A 22,809-nucleotide genomic window follows, 5' to 3' on the forward strand; every position below is an offset into this window, starting at 1 on the left:
TTTTGGGGCGTGTGAGAGCAATATGTGTTCTGTACCCTCTCTTATTAAAGATACGCTGTAGAGTTTTTGACCACTTGCAGCGCTGTGGAGCTTTGTTTTGATAAGCTGGCCCGCACACGAGCATACGGGTGATGGAGTAAACATTCCTACCAACTGCAGAAGGCAGTAATGCAAATATGCAGTGCATGTGCAAGCCACACAACACAAAGAAGATGAGTTGTCCAGTGTGATGGTAAATGAAACTGGCATTTATCTCAAAGACTGGCCACGTCAATCATGACATGACTTCCCTCTGTTTCACGCTATTCCACCAACAGTTGCAGTGCAGTGACACAGCAAGAAATATAGAAATGTACCAGCAAAAGGCAGGAAAGAAGAGGCAGATAGCTGATGTAAATATGGATGTAAACAATGCAGGTTTCAAAATATTCAAAACATTTTGCAAATATTTTATGAGGATGGAAAATCTTTCAACACTTTTGCTAGGCCTCAAGGATGTGCGCAGTATGTTTTGGTGAGAAACACTCAAAGTGAACATAACTGAGTTTGTTACATGGAAACTCCACAGTGTACCTTTAATTATGTAATAATATAATATAAGTAACACAAAGTATTGCATGATAGGCTGCAATGCTCTGCAGAAATGTCGATTCTTACAAGTCAGTATGTGCATACGTTTTTTTAAGGTTTGGTAGAAGAACTTTGGTCCAATATCATTATCTGTGTTCAAATAAGAAAAATTACATCAAAATATTCAAGAAATATCATCTGCTCTTAGAAACTTGATAGTGGCTTGTTGATCACAGGATTGTTTTTTCTTTCCTAGTTAATGTACTTTGACTGATAACTCTTGAAGATGAGTAAAGGAAATTTAAAGTTTGTGTTCAACTTTCATCTAATTACCAGAGCCATTTGTTCTGATTTATGATGCCGAGCATTATTTTACTATAACTTTACTACGGAAAGCACACATGTATTTGTCTGTCTGTGTTCTCCCAGGTAGCCGTGTTCATGTACTATGGGTTCCAACTGGACCGCTTGGTCCTGCAGGTATCCAGCCCGTCCTTCCTCAAGAGCCCCTTACCTTACCACCCCCAGCTACGAGCCCAGGCCTGGAGGTACCTCAGCTACATCTTCATGCACACTGGGTAAGTTAACATCTCGCTATTGGTTTTCTGATTATGAGCATTAAGCCATGCTGCAGTTCCTAGGGACTCAGTTGAGTGTTTCTTCCTCGTCAGCCTCCAAATTTTGGATGCAGGAAATGACACATTTTGCATGTGTTAACTTCAGTCTTGTGATCAGGGGAGTGCATGTGACACCATGTGGTTGAAATAACATATTGATAAACACAAACTAGAGGTACTGCATATCTGTGATGCCGCAGGTGGTTTGGGTTTATGGCATTTGAAAAATTCAGTGAGTCAGAGCTTGTTACATAACGATTTAATTAACAAAAATACACCGTGCAATTAATTTTCAGTGAAACACATCAACTGAAAGCAATTAAATCCTTTTCAGTCATGAAGGAAAAATGCAGATAAGCAAGAGGAGATAGGCAAATGAGGGATTGTGAGTTGCTAATGAGTCTTGGGATGCAGTTCATATTCACTGTATGTGAAGTTCCAAAACAAATAAGCAATTGACAAATAATCACATGGGATACCTAAATATCATGTTCTTAAACAAGCGATTATTAGTGGGTTATTGGTGTAATGTGTACATACTGCAGTGCTGCTATCATAGAGTGTGGGGAACATTTGTCTCCATAATCACTCTCCTCTGCTAAAAGAAACCACTAAATATTAACTTGACAGATAATTTAATAAAACCTACCATTATACTTCTTTAGCCTCCGTCCTCCTCTCCTCTCCTCTCCTCTCCTCTCCTCTCCTCCTCCTCTCTCTCCTCTCCTCTCCTCTCCTCTCCTCTCCTCTCCTCTCCTCTCCTCTCCTCTCCTCTCCTCTCCTCTCCTCTCCTTCCTCTCGTCTCCTGTCCAAGCACCACAAACTATTTTATTATCAGTTCAGGCCAGGTCATCCAGGTTTAATTACCTTCTGGGTAAATGTAGTCTCAGGCAATAGAGAACTAATAAAATGGTAATTTAATTAGGAGAACCTGGAGGGTAGACGTTAGGGATGACAGTGTGTGGTTAAAAGATGAACAAGAAGGGATGAATGGAAGGATCAAAGGAGGGAGGTGGGATGTTTAACATGCACAGGAACATATTGAAATGATTTAGGTCCTCATGGGGAGTGGCTGAGAAACGTACAGTATGTTTTGTACATGGTGCACAGACACAGCTTCACATATGCAAACACACATATAGAGAGTGGACAAAGTAACACAAATACCTCGTGAAATCCACTACATGATTATTCTGAGTTGAACCCATGGTTACCTGACTATAAGAAAAACATGACACACTGATATGATGATGACCTTGACTATCACAATTCTCTAAATGGCAATATTGTGTTCCTTTGCTAAATCCTTATAGTGTGCATAATTTCATTTAGTCTAGCAGATTTAGTAGATTTTTGTTTCAAAGGGTGTTTGTGTTTAATGCGCACAAACTGCAACTCTTGTTCAGAAATATGCAGGGCTGATCAAACATTACTTTCAATAATTCAGGGAGCATAACATTTTGATTACTGGTTCATATTGGATCCTTTGGGGCTTTTTGATGGCACTGAAGAACATTGGTCGTTATATGCTGGCTGGCGTAACCAGTTCAGCCCATTTGCTAATGCTGATACCAGAGCCACTGGGAGAGACCTTCATTAGAAGGAACATTGAGAAACATTTCTCAATGTCTCTCTAAATCCCTGGAGGTTGAAAATGGTGAGCATGGAGCTTCATAAGTGCAGCCAAAGGTGGTGCGACAGCTCATGTGGGTCGCACAACAGGCACAATTAAAGCCCCCCCTTTTCTTGTAACATCCTAGGAAAAATTATCCTTAACATATTCTCTAATTAAATTCAGATTTTCTGGGTTTTGGAGGCAAAGTTACCCAAAGTAACTGTATTCATGTCTTTCCAGATAGACATAGAAGATAGAAGTTACCAGTGATGTAACATCACAATTAATATTTTTCTGATTCTTTATTTAGCTGTAATTTACTAAATAGTGACAGAAAACATTGGTGCAAGCATGGAATGACCTTTAACTAAGGTCAAGGACAGGAATTAAAAAGCACAACGCTGTGTTCACCCTGATCCACTGATCTACCAGTACAATACTGTGCTGTTTACTACTCAGTACGCCCTGCTTATAATCATTAACAGTGACACTGTCTTTTGAAAAGCTTTTGTGACTGACTGATACCACTGTTTCCATAATTCACTTTTGCCTCTCTCTCTCTCTCTCTCTCTCTCTCTCTCTCTCACACACACACACACACACACACACACACACACACACACACACACACACATCTACAAACCATGTAATCCCATCAACAGCTCAGTAAGACTGATCCTTCCCAATTCTCAACACTAAAACAGAGTGTAAATATTGGCCCCAAAACATCTCTCAGTAGAGCATTATGCAGACTCTCGCTCTCTTTTTTCCTCTCTCTCTCACACAAAAACAGTGTGTCTGTAGCGGCTGTGAAAACTTCAGGAGGATTAGCTCCCTGCAAGATTAAACCATGACTCTAAACATTTTGCAGCAAAAGATTTCTTTCCATATTTTTCTTTGTCCTGCTTTCATCCACTTCTCATTATCATGAAATGTTTGTCCTACAATAATAAAAGATACTGCTGCAGTAGAATCTGTGCTGGCCGAATGTTGATACATTGTTTCTTTTGTGAAAGGCCGTCCAGTTTGTGTCTCTTCTTGTCATAAATGCATTGCAATCTTTTCATCAGTTTGGTTCAGCTGAGACATAAAAAGTTCAGTGCTTGAATTGTGCAGTAAAGTGAACTCATTATAGAAGTTCACCTGTAGTTTGGTGAGCCAGTGATAAAGAAAGGAAAAGATTAAACATTACTTTTGTTGAGCGCCCTGAAAGACCATGGTCATCTGGACACAAGAGAACTCTCATGGGTATCCACACATCTGCCGGACAGCGCAGCCCATTCCTCGCAGCCTCATTAGCAGTATAGAAATAGATAGCCGCTGTTATCTGCAGTGGAGTTGTCCTTCTGCATTTGGACAGGCCTCGCCCAGCCAATCAATATCCCCCATGGTTTCTCTGATCACTGGAACGATCCTCTCTGTCGGCATTGCGGTTGAGGTGGCCGGGTTGTTTCAAACTAAATAGATTATTGGCCTTGTCTTATTTTTTCCTGTCTGTGTTGAGGGAATTGTTTGTGTTTGTGTGTGTGTGTGTGTGTGTGTGTATGTGTGTGCGCTTGTTTGTTTGGGGAATGTTTGTATTCATTTCTAGGATGAATAAGCTGTTTGATGTTGTCTTCTTTCCCCCCAGAATGCATTGACGGGACACACAGCATTCGATGGTTCAGTTTGTCAATTTGTCGAATGGGGGGGGGGAAGAGTCGTCTCACTGTCTCTCGCTTTTGTTCTGTCATCTCCCTTTCAGCAAATGTGAAACAGAGATGACAGAGACAGAAAACAGAAGAGGGAAGTGATTGAAGCGAGTGAGAGACCATGATGAAGAATATGAGGGAGAAAGAGAGGGAGACAGAAGAGGCTGAGAGGCCGGATTATGCTAGCTGCTGTCCTTTTGGATTCTGCTGTGACATCCATATATGTCTGTGCTGCTGACTGAGGTTTGGCTGGAAGGACTTTCTAGCCATGAAGGGCACAGTGAGTGTGTGTTTGCGTGTGTGTGTAAACAAGTTATCCCTTGCTTGATGTCATCACACTGAAACACAAGCCATGAGCAGATCTGGGTAAATTTGCAGCAGCCACCTCTTTTATCTTTTTAATTGTGCTGTGTGTGTGTGTGTGTGTGTGTGTGTGTGTGTGTGTGTACACTGTGTTCCTCTGTCATGTGTTCATATGAAATGTGTGAGTGCACTGGAGTGTGTTGATGATTATCTGTTGATGGTCACGGCAGCGTGGTTTGATGAAAGAGTAGATGTTCTGTATGTGTATGTGTATGTGTGTGTGTGTGTGTGTGTGTGTGTGTGTGTGTGTGTGTGTGTGTGTGTGTGTGTGTGTGTGTGTGTGTGTGTGTGTGTGTGTGTGTGTGTGTGTGCGTCCGTGAGCATACATAATAATATGTTCTTGGAGGAAACAGGCAGGTGATAATGTGTTATAATAAAACCCACACGCTGCACACACAGACTCTGACTGACTGAGTCTTATCACTTTTAAAATCAGTGTCATTTTGGGAAATGCCATTAACTATATCAAACTGATTTAAGAATTTCCTCTATTATTGCTTTTGTTATTTGTCAAAGGATTAGTGTGTTTTTTTTTACTTGTGCCAATCATCTAGTTTGCCCTTTTCTTTTTCTTTATTTCTGGTTATGTCTGTGCACAGTCAGTATAGTTTTCCTCCTTTCAGAAGAAGCCATTTGCTGCCATTCACTCTTGCACAGCATGGAAAACAACTTTCACCGCAGTAAACATAAACCCAGAATTTGATTTTGTCACAGTTTCGGTTTTATCATTGTATGGTGCCAGAGTTGAGTGTGCTTCCTGTCAATCATCTGACGCCTCACCAACGGGAGGAAATGGAAGCATGTCGCCCTTACTGAGTTTATTATCACATCCATGTCTTCGCGTTTGGAGCATTTTATTGGCAGGGAAATAAGTCATTTTCAAGCTGCTTGTGATTTGCATAAAAATCTAAATAAGTGCTTCGTGGATTGAAAAATGATTGGAGAAATGTAAAATATTTGTAGACAGACATAAAAGGCACAAGGTGAACATTGATGTGTTTAGTTTGTTTTCCAGAATGAAAACAGTAAAAATTGCATTGAACCACTACTAGACAGCATTGTTAGCTATTTAGTTGTTATTTTTGTGGCATGGTATTCTCAATAGCTGCACACGCACATGCATGAACCATGTAATCCTACCAACTGCTCAGCAAAGCTGATCCTTCCCAATTGTCAAAACCAAAACAGGGTTTGAATATTGGCTCAAAAAACAAACTGTGCAGACTCGCCCACTCTCCATCTCTTTTCTGAATACATATGGAAATGTTTTGATTTACTTAATTTACAAAACAAAATCATTCTGTCTTCTGTACTGGTGCTTACCCATGCAGACAGTTTGAATAATTGATAAGTTGATCAACTGAAAATTTATCAGGAGCAAATTAGATAAATGATTAGTTATTTCATTTGTTTTTATTAAGCAAAAATGGCAACATTCGTTGGCTCCAGCTTCTCAAATGAAGATTTGTTGCTTTTGTGTGTTTTGTATTATTGTTATTATTATTGTTTAGGTTGTTGGTTGGACAAATCAAGACATTTAATTTGGGTTCTCAGAACTTGTGATGATTTTTACTGATTTTTGACATTTAATAGACTAAATGATTAATCAAAAAAAAAAAATCAACAGATGAATCGATAATGAAAAGAATTATTGCTTGCAGCCCTACAGACAATTTTGGTTTTATTTGCCCAGTTTTTGAGAGATCCATCTCTGAGATTTCTACTACCACCCCAATACAGCTCTAAATGTAATTTAGAGCTGTAAATTTCAAAAGCATCGTGTCTTTTCTGAAACAGTGTCCGGGTTACTCTTAATAATCCATAGGACACGCTGTCAAGAGTTTTCATAGGGACTATTTCTTCAGTAAAAAGTAGTTCCAGTGATAAAAGTTCACTGCACTGCAGTAACTGGGACAATGCTGCTGGAAAGACACATTGCTGATTAATTTCTTAAATGTAATGTTTCAATACTTTGAGCACAATGAAGGATACTCTACAGGTACTTTTAACTCTTTAACATTAGTTCATAGTGGAATAAAATTTTATTTCATATTTCAGACTCATAAAGGTCAATAAGAGTAGTATTAGAAACAACCACTAACACAAAATTACCACAACCATCACTTTTTCTATGATTCACTCTGACATTTCTGTTATTATTGTGGCTCATTTTAGTTTTAACACTGACCCTATGTGTTTGTGTGTGTCTGTGTTTTGCAGGATTGAACACCTGAGCCTGAACATGGCCATGCAGCTGCTGGTGGGAGTCCCGCTAGAAATGGTCCATGGAGCCCTGCGGATTGGACTTGTCTACGTGTGTGGTGTGCTGGCAGGTGGGCATGTGGTCTCACACACACACACACACACACACACACACACACACACACGCAACAATTACAATCTCAGTCCTTCTCCACTCACTGCATACATTTCCCTCCCTCTTATATCCACACACCAAAACACACACACACAACACACACACACACACACACACACACACACACTATAGGGTTTTGCCTTTCAACTCCACCGTTGTTCCATCTGCTTGTTGTGTGTTTTTCATGCATTCAACGGCCTATCAGGTTACAGCCAGAGTGTTGGTGGATACTGGTCAATGAGAACATTTTGCGTATGTGTGTGTGTGTGTACGTGGGCTGTTTCAGGACAGATGGCCTTGTGTTTCTGTCTTCCTACGAGACGTGGTGGGATGTAGGGGGTTGTCAGTACACCATCAAACCCCCCGCATCCCCCTATGGTCATGTACAATAGGGCAGAGCAGAGAGGGTCAGCTCAACTGGAGCTCAATCAGACAAACACACACACACTCACACAGTAATAATGAAATAGGAAGGGGGAGTGTGTGAGGTAGGGATGAAGAGAGAGAAGAGACGGAGGAGGGGAGATGAATTCATAAGTGTTAATAAGCCTGAGAGGGTTTGGAGAGGGGGACCAGGATATGAGAAACCTAGATGGGAGAGGAGAGGAGGCGCATGAGATTTAGGTGAAACCAAACGAGCAACTACAAATGAGAAAGAAAAAGCAGACACACAGCTTTAAACAAAATGTCACCGCTCCCTTCCAACTTCCCTATCAACCTCAGTCACTGGTGCAATTTCAGTATTCAGCCCTGTTCAGCTGAGACAGTAAGAGTGTGTTTTGCGTACTGAATCAGTACGCACTAACAAAGTCATCCACTCCCAGTGTTGGTTTTCTTCCCCAAACCAAACATTTTAGGCATTTTTGAACTTTTGTTGGTGCCCAGGGGTGAGACTAGCTATGAGATAACTAAAGTGGAATTATTGGGCTACTTTTTGAGATGAAGGCTGGAGATTTATAGAAATGGAAACGTGATGCCTAGTGGCAGTGAGTATGTGGCATGTGTGTGTGTGTGTGTGTGTTACTGAAAGAGAGGATCATGGGATATGAATTGCAGTCTGTGTGATTTTGTTTAATATTCATGAAAATTATGTCTCTATTTCTCTCTCTCCATCTCTGAGTCTCCATTTGTGTGTGTGTGTGTGTGTGTGTGTGTGTGTGTGTGTGTGTGTGTGTGTGCGTGTGTGTGTGTGTGTGTGTGTGTAGGGGTCAGTGACAAACACCCTGGGGATACCAGCTGTGGTGGCCTGTAGCATTAACCTCCCAGTGAAATGAGGAGGAAACGCTCCATAAATCACACACACTTATGTATGCACACAGACCAACACACACACACACACATACACATGTCTGCTGTTTTAATTAGATATTGACTAGCAGAAGAGGGGAGGCATGTTCTGGTTGTGCTGTGATGTTTGGGTTTGTTGTGTCTGACTGGGCCTTTTAAAGAAAAATTATTTTGGCAGCAGAACAACCCTAGCCAAAGTCAATTCTCAGAATAGTCAACATTTAGCAGCAAGTGGCTGGATGTGATAAGCTGATATTTGCTTATCATTATATATGTGGCATTTAAGCATCAATGTTTTATAGGCTGCAGTTTTATGTATGCTTTTATAGCATTTCTGACTTTATTGGATAGTAAGCAAAATAGAGACAGGAAAAGAATGATTTTATTCCCAGTGAAGTTTACTGTTCAAAACGTATTGTTATCCATTGCCATTGTGATTTTTGCCAAAAGTGCTTCAAGAATCAATATCAGCTTACATATAATTTTTTATGTATAATTTTTAAAATTAATTAATTTATGTTTTTACTCTGAAATATCACTATCTGTATTGGCCTCAAAAATCACATATCAGTTGGCTATAGTGTGTGTGTGTGTGTTATGTCAGTGAGGGTCTGTACAAGTATAGAAAGGCAAAACATTTGTGTGTGTACCTGCAGGGGGTTTGGGAGGGCAAATACAAATACAGCTGATGTGCAGGTATTGCTCTGCTAAAAATGGTTTTCTTGGTCAAATAGAATCAGTCAACTTTACATTTACTGTATATGGGACATAATTGTTTCAGAATATAGATATAACTGAAATGAGAATATTGATATGAAGAGAAACATTCTCTAGTTGACATACCCTTTGATAACTATGCATTTCTTTTTAATATAATGCTATTTCAACTGTTTGGCTTAATCCTTCAGCATTTTCGACAAGTGGTAGACAACGTAAACAATCAATACAACACAAACAACGACTTTGCTACTCAATGACGCTGCCAGATTGTGTGAAGAAACACAACAAGCAATAGTGAACTGAGAGAGGCTCAGCTGGCACATACAGGGCTCAAGTTCAGAGGTCAAGTAATGACTCAGAGACAGGTCGATGGCCCTCTAGGGCCAACACACACTCTGACGCTTTAATGGAAACAATGGACTTGCATGTAAACACACAAGTACTCACTTATGGACAGCAGACAAGCGCAAGAGCCCAAGACAGGTGCAGCAACAGGCAAGAACAAGTGTACAACAGCAGAGGATCAGGCAGAAAAACAGACATGTGGACAATAAAGTAAACAATACAGAGAAAGGGAAGTCACACAAAGTCACACAACCCCAGACTCAACTATTGGCACATTTGGGAGGGGGTCACTCACAGAGGACACGTCCCTTTTTAACACACACACACTTTGATGACTTTATAGATTCAGTCAACTCAACATGCAGCCAAAGTGTTGACTTTATTCATTATGAGTGCTGATGTCCATTATTATTCCCCCTCATGTTCCCGGTTCTTTTTCTGCAGTTTGGAAGAACAGCCAAGATAAATGAGATGCCACTTTCGACTCTAAAAAACTACAGGCCTCCTGGGGCATGCTGAGGGACTGAGAGACCGTGTCCTTGTCTGTGTGTGTGTGTGTGTGTGTGTGTGTGTGTGTGCTCGTGTGCACACATAACCAAACGGAAATAATGTTATTAAACCAAGTTAATTACAGGGATGGAGGTCACCCTGCCCAGACACACTTCCTAAACACAAGAACTACAGAAGTGGAGGTGTCCTGAACCAGGTGTTTGATTGTCTGTATGTCTGTGTGTGTGTGTGTGTGTGTGTGTGTGTTTGTTTGAAGAGGAAGGAAGTAATGTAGAGTGCTTTAATAGGGTGTAACCAAGGGAGTGGAAATCTTTGTGCATATTATTGCTCAATTTTATTATTGACGGTCACAATTAGATTCAAAATTGATGCTTGATTTTAAATTTATTCAAAATTAATTAAAGCTGCTATCAGTTTTTCAATCATTTGTAATGTTAATGTGCAAGATTTTTTTTAAATTTGAGAATCAATTCAGAAACGTAGAAGAAAAAGAATCATGATTCTTGCGTCAATCAATTTTCCCCACCACTGTTTGTGTGCCTGTTAAGGAGAGGAAAACAGTGTATACGCTCGTGTGAGCGTGTGTGAGCGTGTGTGTTATCACCTAGCTGCTTAGATTACTCTGCAGTGTTTAATGACCTGGTGAGTCAGATGCTGTTATTACACCACCTCGCTGTGCTGCCATTATGGTTCACTCACCTGAGAAGGCCACACATTAGGCAAAGAAGAAACTCCTATTTGGTGCTAAATGTCAGCTCCAGTCCTTTCATTTCACGTTCAGTCACATATTCCTTTGAAAATACATGGTTGGAAGCCGGCACAGTGATTTGGAACTCACTTAGGAGTTTTGAATAATTTCAGTGCAGTTTTTAAGGCTTATCAAACACAAAGACGCCACACAGTGATTTATGGATTTTAAAACTCTGTAAAGAAATTACTGAAGCAATTTTTTCTCCATCTTGATGCTGGGGAGATAAACAGCAAAATTAGCACAGTGCCACAAGCTGCACACTACAAGGTGTTGTACCTGGTGTGGACAATTGAGCGTATTTGATTGGCCAACAATGTCAAATCAGGAAAAATTGTACAGTATATACTGAAAGTACTATAATCCTAATATTATTATTATTAGGACACATTCCAGGATTAAATAGGTTATGTTTTGTGAATTTCTGAATGCACCAGGTTTTATATAATACACATTCAGTCAGGTCAACTTTTGTGCACCCCAAGAACAGTTCTCTCTCCACATCGCTGAATCCCCTCAGGACCGTCCACTGTTTATCCCCATTCCTCATCCAAAAACTATTTTTATTGCAATAGATGTTGCTGCAATGAACGACATGATGTGGTTTGTGTTTTGAATGAAACAGTTTCCTGGTAAATATGCAGTATTGTCAGTTTATGCATTTCTGTCAATGATTTAATCACACTATTATCTCATTTTCAGTGTTTGCAGTGACGGGGTATTTTTGTCCAAATGCAGTGGTCCATACTTTAACCTTTACAATTCTGTACCTTTCCTCCTTTGTGTTCAATTAATCCAAAGTATTATCACCATAAAAATTTTATATAAAAGCAAAACTCCCTAATCATACTGACCCAATGAGGCCACTGTAAGGACATGGACATCAAGGGAATTCAGTTTCAGTTGTTTTTGTATCATCTTTGGATGGTGTATGTGCATGTAGTATACTGTGTGTGTTTTTGTTATTGTTTGCACATCTGTGTGGTGCAGTATATGTGGGGCTACATATTTTCTCATGCATTCTTGTAAATTTCTCCTATAAATAGCACCCTGATTGAGATGCCATGGCTTATCCTATCATCCCTCCCTACGGTGATTTGATATCTATGAACTCCAGAGTCCTTTCTGTCTGCTGTAATTATGTACAGTATGCCTGTAGTGTAATATACTCTGTTGTTGTGAGGGAGAGACGGAGAGAGACAGACTAAATGTAGCTGGGTAAAATTGAGCTAAATGTTTTCTGAGCATCGTCTAAACCACACGACGGTATTAATGTACAAAGTTTCGAGGTTGGCTAAATGTGACTTATGCTTAGTCGGGTGATTTTACAGCTATTTGAGGCATGACCTTAGCCAGCTGCAGGGGTCTACTGCTCAATGTTTATTATGTTCTTGCTCCAGAACTACAGCAAGGAATGGGATTGTCAATAAATACGATAAATACAGGGATAAGTAATGTTTCAACAAAGATCCAGGAAATGAATGATCCTTTAACATGCTCTCATACACCACCAGCTACATGTACCCTTGCTTGACCATAAGCTCATTTTGGAAGTTTGTCAGGGCCCTATGGGGGCTGACTGAAAAGGCAGGGCGGGCCTTTGATGCCACAACTTCTACATTTAGAGGTGGAAATCACGAATCACTTTGTTGATTTGAATCATTTCATTCAGTTCAGTTCAAAGATTCAGTCGCTGATATACATATGTCAGTAAATAAATGCGTCACCGTTCAAAGGCACTTCAGTACGTACGTCAGTAGCATCACTATTCATACAGCAGCAATGTTCAGTGCTGATTCTGATTGTCTTCAGTTCAGTAGTGCATTAAGTCTGTTTGTGGTCCAAGCTGTTATGTTCAGTACAAAAGTTGCCTATACAAACACCGTTTATAAGCTTAACAGCTCAGCAGCCTGTTATTTACGACAGAGTTATCAGACCATGAATGTTTCTGTGACTTTAGCAGACTTTTAATAGGCTTTTAACGAGGTACGTATTGCAGCTGAGCTGACAACGGTGCTGCTGGTGTCACCAGTGAGAGGAGCTCCACCGCTAAAAGTTGTTGTTGAAAATTTGTGAGAAATTTCTCACCAATATCATATATGGACGCAACACAAATGGACAAAGAAATGGACATCACTATTAAACGGTTATGAAGAGTAGAAACACAATTAAATTAAAACAAACAACAAATAGCAGTGTTACCATATTCTGTACAGCATATATATGCATGCACACATTTATGTGTTATGCAAATAAGTCGAAAAGTATATTTGTATTTGAGAGTGAGAGAGAGGGACGATGGGTGAACATAGAGGGAAATTATAAGACCATTCATCAACAGCTCCGTGTGCTCTCCTATGCAGCGTGGGCAGTTGTGTCTCATATACTTAGCATCAATAATGTACACAGGTCAGTGCCATGGAGAGAAGGGAAGGAAAAGATATACTGAGAAATGAAGAGTGGATGTGGTGTATGCAGAGTGGAGAGAGGGTGTGAAAGAAAGAGAGAGAAAGAGAGTTTGTGTTTAATAGTCCAACTAAACACATCTCTATCTCCTTTTTTCTTTTATCCTGTCTCTTGCACATAGACTACAGTGAGAACACATTTCCTCTGGGGACTCTGTTTCTGAATGTCCCCATATTTAAACTTTTGAATGCTTGAATAGAAATAAATGGAAATGCTTGATTGGATCTTTTGTGCACGGGATGAATTGGTACCAAGGTGCTAAAGAGAGCAATTCCCTGTTTACAGCAGACCAATTTGTATGAATGCATTTGTTTTACATAAAATCACAGTGTGTGCTGGTACAGTATGAGCAAGCCTCTATTCACGAAGGCCTATTTATAATACACCCACATTAAATAGCGAGTAGCAAAGCAGCCTTTATGCCATTCAAAATAGATGTTTTCAGTTCACAAATGGTCACAGTTTGTACAAAAACAGTTTAGATTAACCAGTTAGTCACAGTGTCTGCCAGTATGATACTGTATTGTTTAGCATTGTATCGCATTATAGAACATTTGCACAAAATATATTTATCCATTTATCCCCAAAATGGCTAACTGCCAGGCTAAACAAATCTAATTTAGTTGAGAAAACATTGTCAACATAGGACCTATGAAGTAGCTGGTCTGGTGCTTTCAATCATATCAAATCATCTTCATGTGAAATGAAGGTTGCCCACTTGGCACAGTTGATAGATTTCCATTTTTTCTGTGCACTTTAAATCAATATTTATAATCAATATTTTTTATATTAACAATGGATCACATGAGTACTTGTATGTGAAATGTGTTGCTCATAGTGATGAACCCACAGAGAAACATCAGACTCTTCAGTTCCCCTCAGCTCTACTGAGCTTTTATCATCTTTCAGCTCATTGTTTTGATTTTACAGCCTGCAACTTTACTGTTCTGGTTCAGTCTCACTGCTGTCATAGTGTCAACTTCAGCAGCAGGCAGCTATTTTTGGCAAGAAAGCTCAGAATAACTCTCTGTACACTACCTGCTCATCACCCAACAGCAGACAGACAAAGTTAACGCTTAGCTGGTGAACATAGTGGAGCATTTAGCTGCTCAAGAGCCAGCTATTTCCCTCAGGAGTTGGTGGAGACCAAAACAGAGCTAAAAGAGAGTGAATATTGGACTTACATTCATCAGGTGAACACAAACACGACACTGTTTACTAACAAGTTCACCATATCAACTTACAGTATATAAGGTGATAATATCTTAGTTCTGTTTACAGTTTGTTTGTGCTGCCTCCATGTTGGCTTAAAAGCTGAGACTCAAAGTTAATTCTTGACCTTGGACAGCAGTTGAGAGAGACTGAGATTGTTTTCTCAATTGCTGTTTCCAAGGTTAAGAATGAACCTTGAGCTTCTTATTTAGTCTTATATTTTATTTTATCTTAATTACATAACACTCTTAATACCCTCAGTATTCTATTATTTGAAACACCTATGGGCTGTTTCCTCTAATTTCCCATCACAGCCTTCTGAGTCATGATTTCAAATTGGGTTTGTATATTGAAAAAACAAAATAAAAAAGAACAAGAAAAACTAAACAAAGGTTGAATGCTATTGCATATTTCTATCTGCAGTAAAAGTTCAGTGTCATTGCTAAAATATGAAATCTTCAGTATCAGTTTCTCTACCTGGGTATCTTGTTGCTTTTTCGAGATGTGGATAATAGAATGGCGTCATCTGTTTATTTACCTAAAGCAAGTTTGTTATCATCACTGCAGGGTCTCTGGCGGTGTCTGTCACCGATATGACGGCTCCGGTGGTCGGGTCATCTGGTGGAGTGTACGCTCTGGTCTCGGCACATTTGGCCAATGTAGTAATGGTAAGTGTTTGTGTGTGTACGTATGTGTGTGTGTGTGTGTGTGTGTGTATGTGTGTGTGTAGATGATTATCACATCACTCAGTTGTCCTGTCACTACAGAGCATTGCCACATCATCAAAACAGCCTGTTTTGGGACCCAGCAGGTGCTGCTCTATCTACAAATGCCATACATTCCTCACCATCACCATCAGTTTGTCCTTTTCCCAAAGATCAGAAAGTATGTGCACACATTTATGTGACAGCATGTGAAGAAATCCCATCCCACTGACATCTGTGTCTGCTCTGTTTGGTCTAAACTCCCCATCATAGATACATTAGGCAAAAGGCACTCAGGTGAACCTCCATTATGTGTAATAGGGTACTCATTATGTACCCTGCCAGATCCTCCACAACATTCTTGGGGTCGGGGTGGAGGGGTTTGTCCTCCTCTCAGCTGAAATCATATTATCTAACACAGCAAGAACAGATTGGGGGGTCAGAGTGTCTCTGGGGCTTTCAAAATTGATGTGAATTGAGACAGAGGGCGAGATCTCATGTCATTTCATGTCAGCATGTGTGTTTGTGTGTGTGTGTGTCTGAGGAGGACTTGACCTTCTAGCACAGTTTGTCTTTTTCATCAGAACTTGAAAATGTCATTATGAATTCTCCATCCTCTCTTTCTCTCTTGTTCTGTAGAATTGGTCGGGAATGAAGTGTCAGTTTAAGTTATTCCGGATGGCCATGGCTCTGGTTTGCAGTAAGTCTGAATAAAGATGCCACACTCATCTCAGTTTGAGAATTCTTTTTCAACAGTAGAGTTGTACTTTTAATCTGCTTGTGATACTCTTCCATCACCAGAATTTAATCCTTATTATAGAAATAAAATTTTGCTCCAAAGGCAACAATATTAAACTTTCTGGCAGTGCAGCTTCATACCAAGCAAAGTTCCCCCCTATTCATTTTCTATATGTGACACGAGCAAATTGCTTTGCAAGGCAGTGTGGGATTCCAGGCAACGCAGGACTGACCACCACAAAAAAAGGGGAAGAGCTGAAAGTTGATTTACTGAAAAACTGATGACAAAAAAGTAATGCAGTGGTGGGTTTCAGAAGGTTTAGCCTTTATCTGCTGTGGATACATGTTTGTGGAGGAGAAGATCATTATTGTTGTTTTGGGGATGCCTTTTTTTGTATGTCCCTTGCCTCCAAGATTACAGATACAAACACAAATGAAGTGCTGCTTGGCACAACGTTAAGTTAGTTGTTGGAAATAGTGGTGGGTTGCTTACTTACACAATGTTTGACAATGACTACTTGCTAGCTTGACAAACCTTGTCTTCCTTGCCCTTGCATGGATTGGAAATGTTATTGATGGAGTTTCTGTTGAATCTCAGATTGTCTTGAACAAAAGTGGTATTCTTTCTCCATTCGAGAAAGGATATGTTTGCAATTTCTTTAATCTTTAAACAGTAGTCAGGTGCCAATATAAACATTAAAACAGTTTTTGCTTGCTATAATCATTCCTCTTGTTCATTCTGGCCATTAAGAGATCTCTTCGTAATGCGCTTCCAATGTAAGTGATTGGGATTGAAATCTACAGTCCTTGTTTTGTGCAAAAATAAAAAGTTTTACAAAGTTTGTCTGAAGTTAATATGAGTCCTCAGCAGTTTGAGTTCAAACAAGTTCAACAAATCAAGAGTGTAGGTTCCTAAATTACAGTCTTACAGTTTTATTACATTTTGATAAGTGCAGTAGTTGTTAGGACCCAAGTACATACTTACATCTTGCTAATATTGTGTTTTTTCTCTCTCCCTCCGTCTGCTCTCAGTGAGTGTAGAGTTTGGCCGGGCGGTGTGGCTGCGATTCTACCCTCCGGCCTTTCCTCCGTGCCCCAATCCCAGCTTTGTAGCTCACCTGGGAGGGGTGGTGGTTGGTCTGACGCTGGGTGTGGTGGTCCTGCAGAATTATGAGCAGCGCCTCCAGGAGCAGTCCCTGTTTTGGATCTTCTTTTGTGTCTACACCCTGTTTGTGCTCTGTGCTGTCTTCTGGAACATCTTCGCCTACAGCTTGCTTGACGTGCGACTGCCCCCACCACCATGACTTGCTTATTAGAGGCAGACAAAACACTATATCCCCTTTATTCCTCCATCGATAGATGTCTGACCGCCTGGCTGGATGAGTCACCTTAGCCCTCATATCCTGAGGCTCGTCGTGGGGTGATCAGAGTAATCTGACAGCCACCCTCCTCCTACATCCAGCAGGGATGCACCTGACATGCAGCAGCCCTTGCTGTCGGTCTGCCCACCTGCTACCTTTCCGGGTAAAGCCTTACCATTGTTCCCGCTTACCATGCAAGCTAACCTCCACCTGCTCTTTGTCTACATCTCTGTTGGACGTTTGTCTCAAGAGTATCAGCCAGTGGGACATTTGTTGACAACACTGTGTTGACAAATGAGAAGCCTCGGATCGAACACAGCAGGAACAGCCCTGTCCACATGGCTTAACCTTCTCTGCCTCTTCCTCCTCAATCCAACGGTGCCTTCTCATAGAGACGTCAGCCTGATGAAAGTATTTCTGCATAGTTGCCTCTTGTCTAGAGTGACAGCAGTAAAATCCTGCAGCATAAACTGTTTTCAGACAGAGATGTTCCTGAAAATCCTGTAATCTACCTGCACCCTCATCATCAGTAAATGAAGATTAAGGTCAGAATTTAAGCTTAGTTGGTGTTTTGTCATCATTACAAGCAGCTCATACGCACGAGAGGTTTAGATCAACCAGACAGCAGGATATAGAGAGCATGTAGTGTATCATGAATTTACCTTTGAAGGAAAGTGTGGGTTACTATTCAGTGTTGCCTTTAGCATTTGGCACTTCCCCAGAGAAGGATTCATTTGTGTTCAGCGCTATTTGAACCTCAAACTTGTGTCTTTGACTTTTTGTGTGTGCAAGGAGTGCAACAGTTGTACCATTGATAAAAAAGAAGCAGAAGTGCCATTCAGACTTTAAGCTTTCAAAAATGATGCCAAAACATTGCTACAAGCACCAGAGGAAGAGCACATCCCCTCACAAGAATTGCTTTTGTGTAAGAAAAATTAATCTAATTTTGTCTGTAAGGAGTCGTTGAAATATAACAGAAACTGTTGGAACAACTGAGAAATGCAGTCAAATTCTGGTCATTTTGTTGTCCCCTCTGGGCATTTGCAGTGATTTTTGCGATGGTTGAAAATTGCGAAGAAGTGACAGAAGTTTATTTATTGATTGGCGAGGTGGTGAATTAAGGAAAGTGGGATTAGACTAATTCACAGATGAAAACATTCACTGATGGGGACAGATGGGCCATTCAGAATAAATCTACTCTTTTTTTCTCATTACCAAACATAGAAGAGCACACATGCCTGACCTCGACTACATCCGGGCCGGGGTCATTTCACTCTCATATTTGGAGGTAGTGGGGGAAAGAAGTAAATCAATGCTCTCTCATTAGTTCCTGTCACAACCGAAGTTGTTAATTGATTGAACTGTGATAGAAAACGACCCCAGCCCTAAGCTGAATCTGAATCTGTACTGTACTTTAACCTCGTGTTACACTGGTAACTGCTTCGCGCAAACATTATTATAATTATAATACATTAATTATAGTAATTATACACAGATTAATATTTTAATATGCATTTGCTGTCAATTTCTTTTTTTACTTGGTGATATTGGTATGTTGTGCAAATTGTTTGGTCGGTCTGCATTGTGATATGTTAGCTATATTCTGTATGTATCCTATTTAAAAATTGGTAAAAAATGGTCTGGGATTGTATATAATAAGGGCTATGATAGAAAACTGAGTGAGGGGTAAATCACTGATAATATTTTAACATTGTGCATATTTTGTAGATTTGATATGTACATACTGGAGTACATTAAACAGTTTTATACAGAAACAAAATATGATTTCTATGGATTTTTGCCATTTATATCAGTGTCTCATTAAAGTCCCTGTTTATCTGTGCATTGGTGAATCTGACTGTCCTATGGGTATACAGACAATGGTGCTTTCCATGTGATTTTGCTGGTTAGCATGTAGAAATTAGAGGGAAAAAATTGCAAGTGTGCTAAGTGAGCTTGTCATATTTCTTGTCAGTGTGAGTAGACACAAATGCCTATCTGGGAATGTGAATGAAGGTTTTAAAACATTTAAATCAAATTGTCCTGCCCAAAAACCTCATTGTGACCTTACCTCAGGTCACACATGCTTGCACACACGCATACCAGTTTCAATGCAATATTCAGGGACATGAATTATCCCCCATTGTGCAAAGAAAAGTGCTCAAACCAAGCAGGTCTGCAGCCTTGAAACCAGATTAGCTTCAAACTCCAAATCCAAAGCAGACGTCAAAGTGATCAATGAAATGTGGGAGCATACAAGAATCAGCCATAATTCATTCAGAGAACGGACCCCTTAAGCTGTCACTGAATGTCTTCTCTGTCTAGCCACTACAACCATACGGAGAGTAACGATTTTGAAGGCGTACAATGAAAAATTCATTAGGTGGCCAAGGAAAGCCGCCTGAGTTGTGTTTCCCCTTCATAAATCTCCAATTTCAGAGGTAATCATTCACCGTGGTGAGAAAGAGAAGACAAGTGAAGCTGCAGGGAAGGAAAATCTGTCTGAATGCATTTGTAGTGTCTCTGCATTTATGCTGCCTGCTGAGAGCAGCACTTGTTACAATTTGGCCCTGTTTTAATATGCATTTAACATCTTTTTAGATACATGCAAAAAGCAGGACTTTTGACAGTTGGCAGTTTATGATGAATGATTATTACCAGTGTTTCTAACTAGATGGCAGTGTGACAGTGGCATTGTTGATGTAGTACTTATCCATTTTGACATCCTATTCTGTCAGTGTTATCTATGGAGTGTATTGCATACTGTATGTGTCTATGTATGTGCATGTGTGAGATTAGTGTGCTCAGTAAGTGTGCTCACTAGTTTTGACATCAGAGTAATGTTGGTCAGTGTACATCAGACTGTGTCTTGGCTAATTCAGTGGTGTCTAGTATTTACACAGCACAGGCATTTATGACACTACGTGGCCAAAAGTATGTGGGCAACCAAGTACACACCAGTACATTACACCTATATGTGATTTTGGACACCTAATTCTAAAACTATGGGTACATATACAGTCTCCACGTTGCTTGCTGTGACATCAAGATGTCCCTTAATTGGACTAGACGGGTCTAGCCCAAACCATGAAAGCAGCCCCAAACCAAAAGTAGCCTACAAAAAAGATTGTGGACAGGAGTGTCTACATACTTTTTGCCATATCTAATTTTGTACAAAATACACAGTCTTTCAAAAATCACAGATCGGATGGCAAACACATCCATGATGCCAAGACACAGGACCCAGTTTCTATTTCTGAAACGTTGTCTCCATCAAGTGGACACTGACGACATAACAAGTTGCAGTATGCAGGGACGCTGGAAGTCAGGGTTGGGGCAGCTGAGAAAAAAGTATATTTAATGACTTCATACAAAATGCTGTGTGACATTCATGTTTTTTGCAATCATTTGAATGGCCAGGATAATTTATATCTAATATATATATATATATATATATATATGTATTATTTCTAACAAAGGAGTGTTTCTCTACTATATGTTACAAAATGATAAATACATACAGTTCACATGACTAATTATCACAATCTTAAGTTTTTCTAAGTATTTCAAAGGTGAACATTTATCAAAAAACATTACAATAATATTACACAAAATTACATTTTTCAAAACACATGGCATGGTTAATATTACACAGAGTTAGTTTTAACATAATTTTAACTTAATTAGAAAACTAACTCCTGTTTACAACTGACTGAATAAAATATGCTGAATATCTTTAGACAGATATACTATCGGTCCTACAGCTGTCCCTCTACAATACTAAATGGGAAGGGTGAGTGCCAGGGGACCTAGTGTCTAATCTCTCCCTAAGGGCCCAAATTACCTGTGAAGAGAGATATAAGTTAATATTTTCATGTCACAGAAAATAACTAAAAACCTGTGTTTCATTAAGTCCATAAAGTTCAGTTGTATTCAATTCATAAATCCAAAATGCCTCCCTTCTTAAGAGCTGGTTAACCAAATATCCCCCTCTTGGATTGGGTCGCACTCTTTCGGTGTCGACAAATTTGAGGCAAGTAGCCGACCCATGGTTTTTCTCCTTGTAGTGCCTAGCAATGGCATAATCCATGTTTCCATTTCTTTTGGCAGCCTTATGTTCAGCAACTACATTAATTAACCATATGGGCATTTCAAGAAATTACATGTAGAAAGACATATTTCTTTCCTGAATGGAGGTGATTAAATGTCTTAGTATCAAATGTGTTTGAATTGTACAACCTTTGTATCTGAATATTGTACGACATCTAGGCCAGTCAAACAGACTATAAACAAACATTAGAATATCCTAGAATGTGACCACAGTTTGAGTCATTTGTCATCCTCTAGACCTTGTTTTTGCTTCAAGAGAGGCAGAAATGTTGGTGAAAGATATTGTTGTCAGTTCTATGTATAAGGAACCTACACAAACTAATTGGCTTTCTCAACAAGTGTATTAAAATTATAGCCTAGATGTGGAAAATGTGCACACTGTTCAAACACGTTTGATACTAAGACATTTAATCACCTGTCTCTCCTGCTGTGGGACTGACTGCAGTCATGGTTTCAGGGCTTAGGAGACCATTTTTCTTTTTATCTATGGTCCGCAAAGTAGTGCACTACGCATATAAATACCCAGCAAACATGCTCTTTTGGGCCCCATGTAGGCAGCCCACTGTTGGCCCCATAGTGAGGGGCACACAAGTGATCCACATTTCACAACAGTAATAGAGCTGGGTTTTAGATGTGTAGTGCACTAGTATTTGTGGTAGGAAAGAGGTTTGACTTTGTTTTTTGTTGTTGTTTATCATTTGTATTTATTATTCTATGATACAGAAACAACCTAATTTCCAACCAAAGCAAGGCAGGTCGGATCTATCACACATGAGCACACTGAGGTGTTTTAGGGTAACAGGGCCCACAGTGGGCTGCCCACACGGGGTCCATTGGGGGCACATAATGGGCATAATGTGGGCATAATGTGGGCACACGTCTGATGGTTTTTATCATGACTGATTTTAGGGGGTGGTGCAGTCCCCTCAGCATACTTCCTGCGTCCAAGAATGTATGCATGTAAGAAGATGTCTTGCGAGGACAGCACACCCACTGCTAGATACCTGGAGAGAAATAAGACGCCGTGCATCCTGCCAGAGAGATGCGTTAAGGAATAATGGCCACCCAGTTGCCAAAGGTGTTAAATCATAACTTATCTCTTTGTACCTGATTAAACATCCGGATAATTTCTAATTTATATAATTTAGGCTACCTTAAACAGCCGATAAGATGAAAAGAAACTAAATATTCTGTGACCATATGATGATATGTTTGAGATGTCCTGTTTGACACCAGCAGGAGACAATACACTTCAGCTTCTTGCCTCCTTGCAGACACCTAACATTAAACACAAACCTTAGTTATCAAACACACACTATAAACCTAATCGTAGCCTAGATATTTTTTATTTCTAATTTATGCATGCGTGTACATG

At 39.9% G+C, this 22,809-nt stretch overlaps 1 protein-coding gene across 6 annotated transcripts in view; it reads left to right on the plus strand.

The window, feature by feature from the left end:
- The window catches only part of rhbdl3 (rhomboid, veinlet-like 3 (Drosophila)), a 58,934-nt gene extending 39,830 nt beyond the window's left edge, over positions 1-19,104 (plus strand). For all 6 annotated transcript variants that reach the window (XM_044189025.1, XM_044189024.1, XM_044189026.1 and 3 more), the window contains 5 exons: positions 1,000-1,148; positions 7,077-7,189; positions 15,089-15,189; positions 15,865-15,925; positions 16,996-19,104. In XM_044189025.1, coding sequence (XP_044044960.1) covers positions 1,000-1,148; positions 7,077-7,189; positions 15,089-15,189; positions 15,865-15,925; positions 16,996-17,267 — 696 coding nt within the window. In that variant the 3' untranslated portion in view covers positions 17,268-19,104. The remainder of the gene's footprint in view (positions 1-999; positions 1,149-7,076; positions 7,190-15,088; positions 15,190-15,864; positions 15,926-16,995) is intronic.
- Positions 19,105-22,809: the final 3,705 nt, after the last annotated feature.

Source organism: Siniperca chuatsi, linkage group LG3, assembly GCF_020085105.1.
Source record: "Siniperca chuatsi isolate FFG_IHB_CAS linkage group LG3, ASM2008510v1, whole genome shotgun sequence".
Lineage (NCBI taxonomy): Eukaryota > Metazoa > Chordata > Actinopteri > Centrarchiformes > Sinipercidae > Siniperca > Siniperca chuatsi.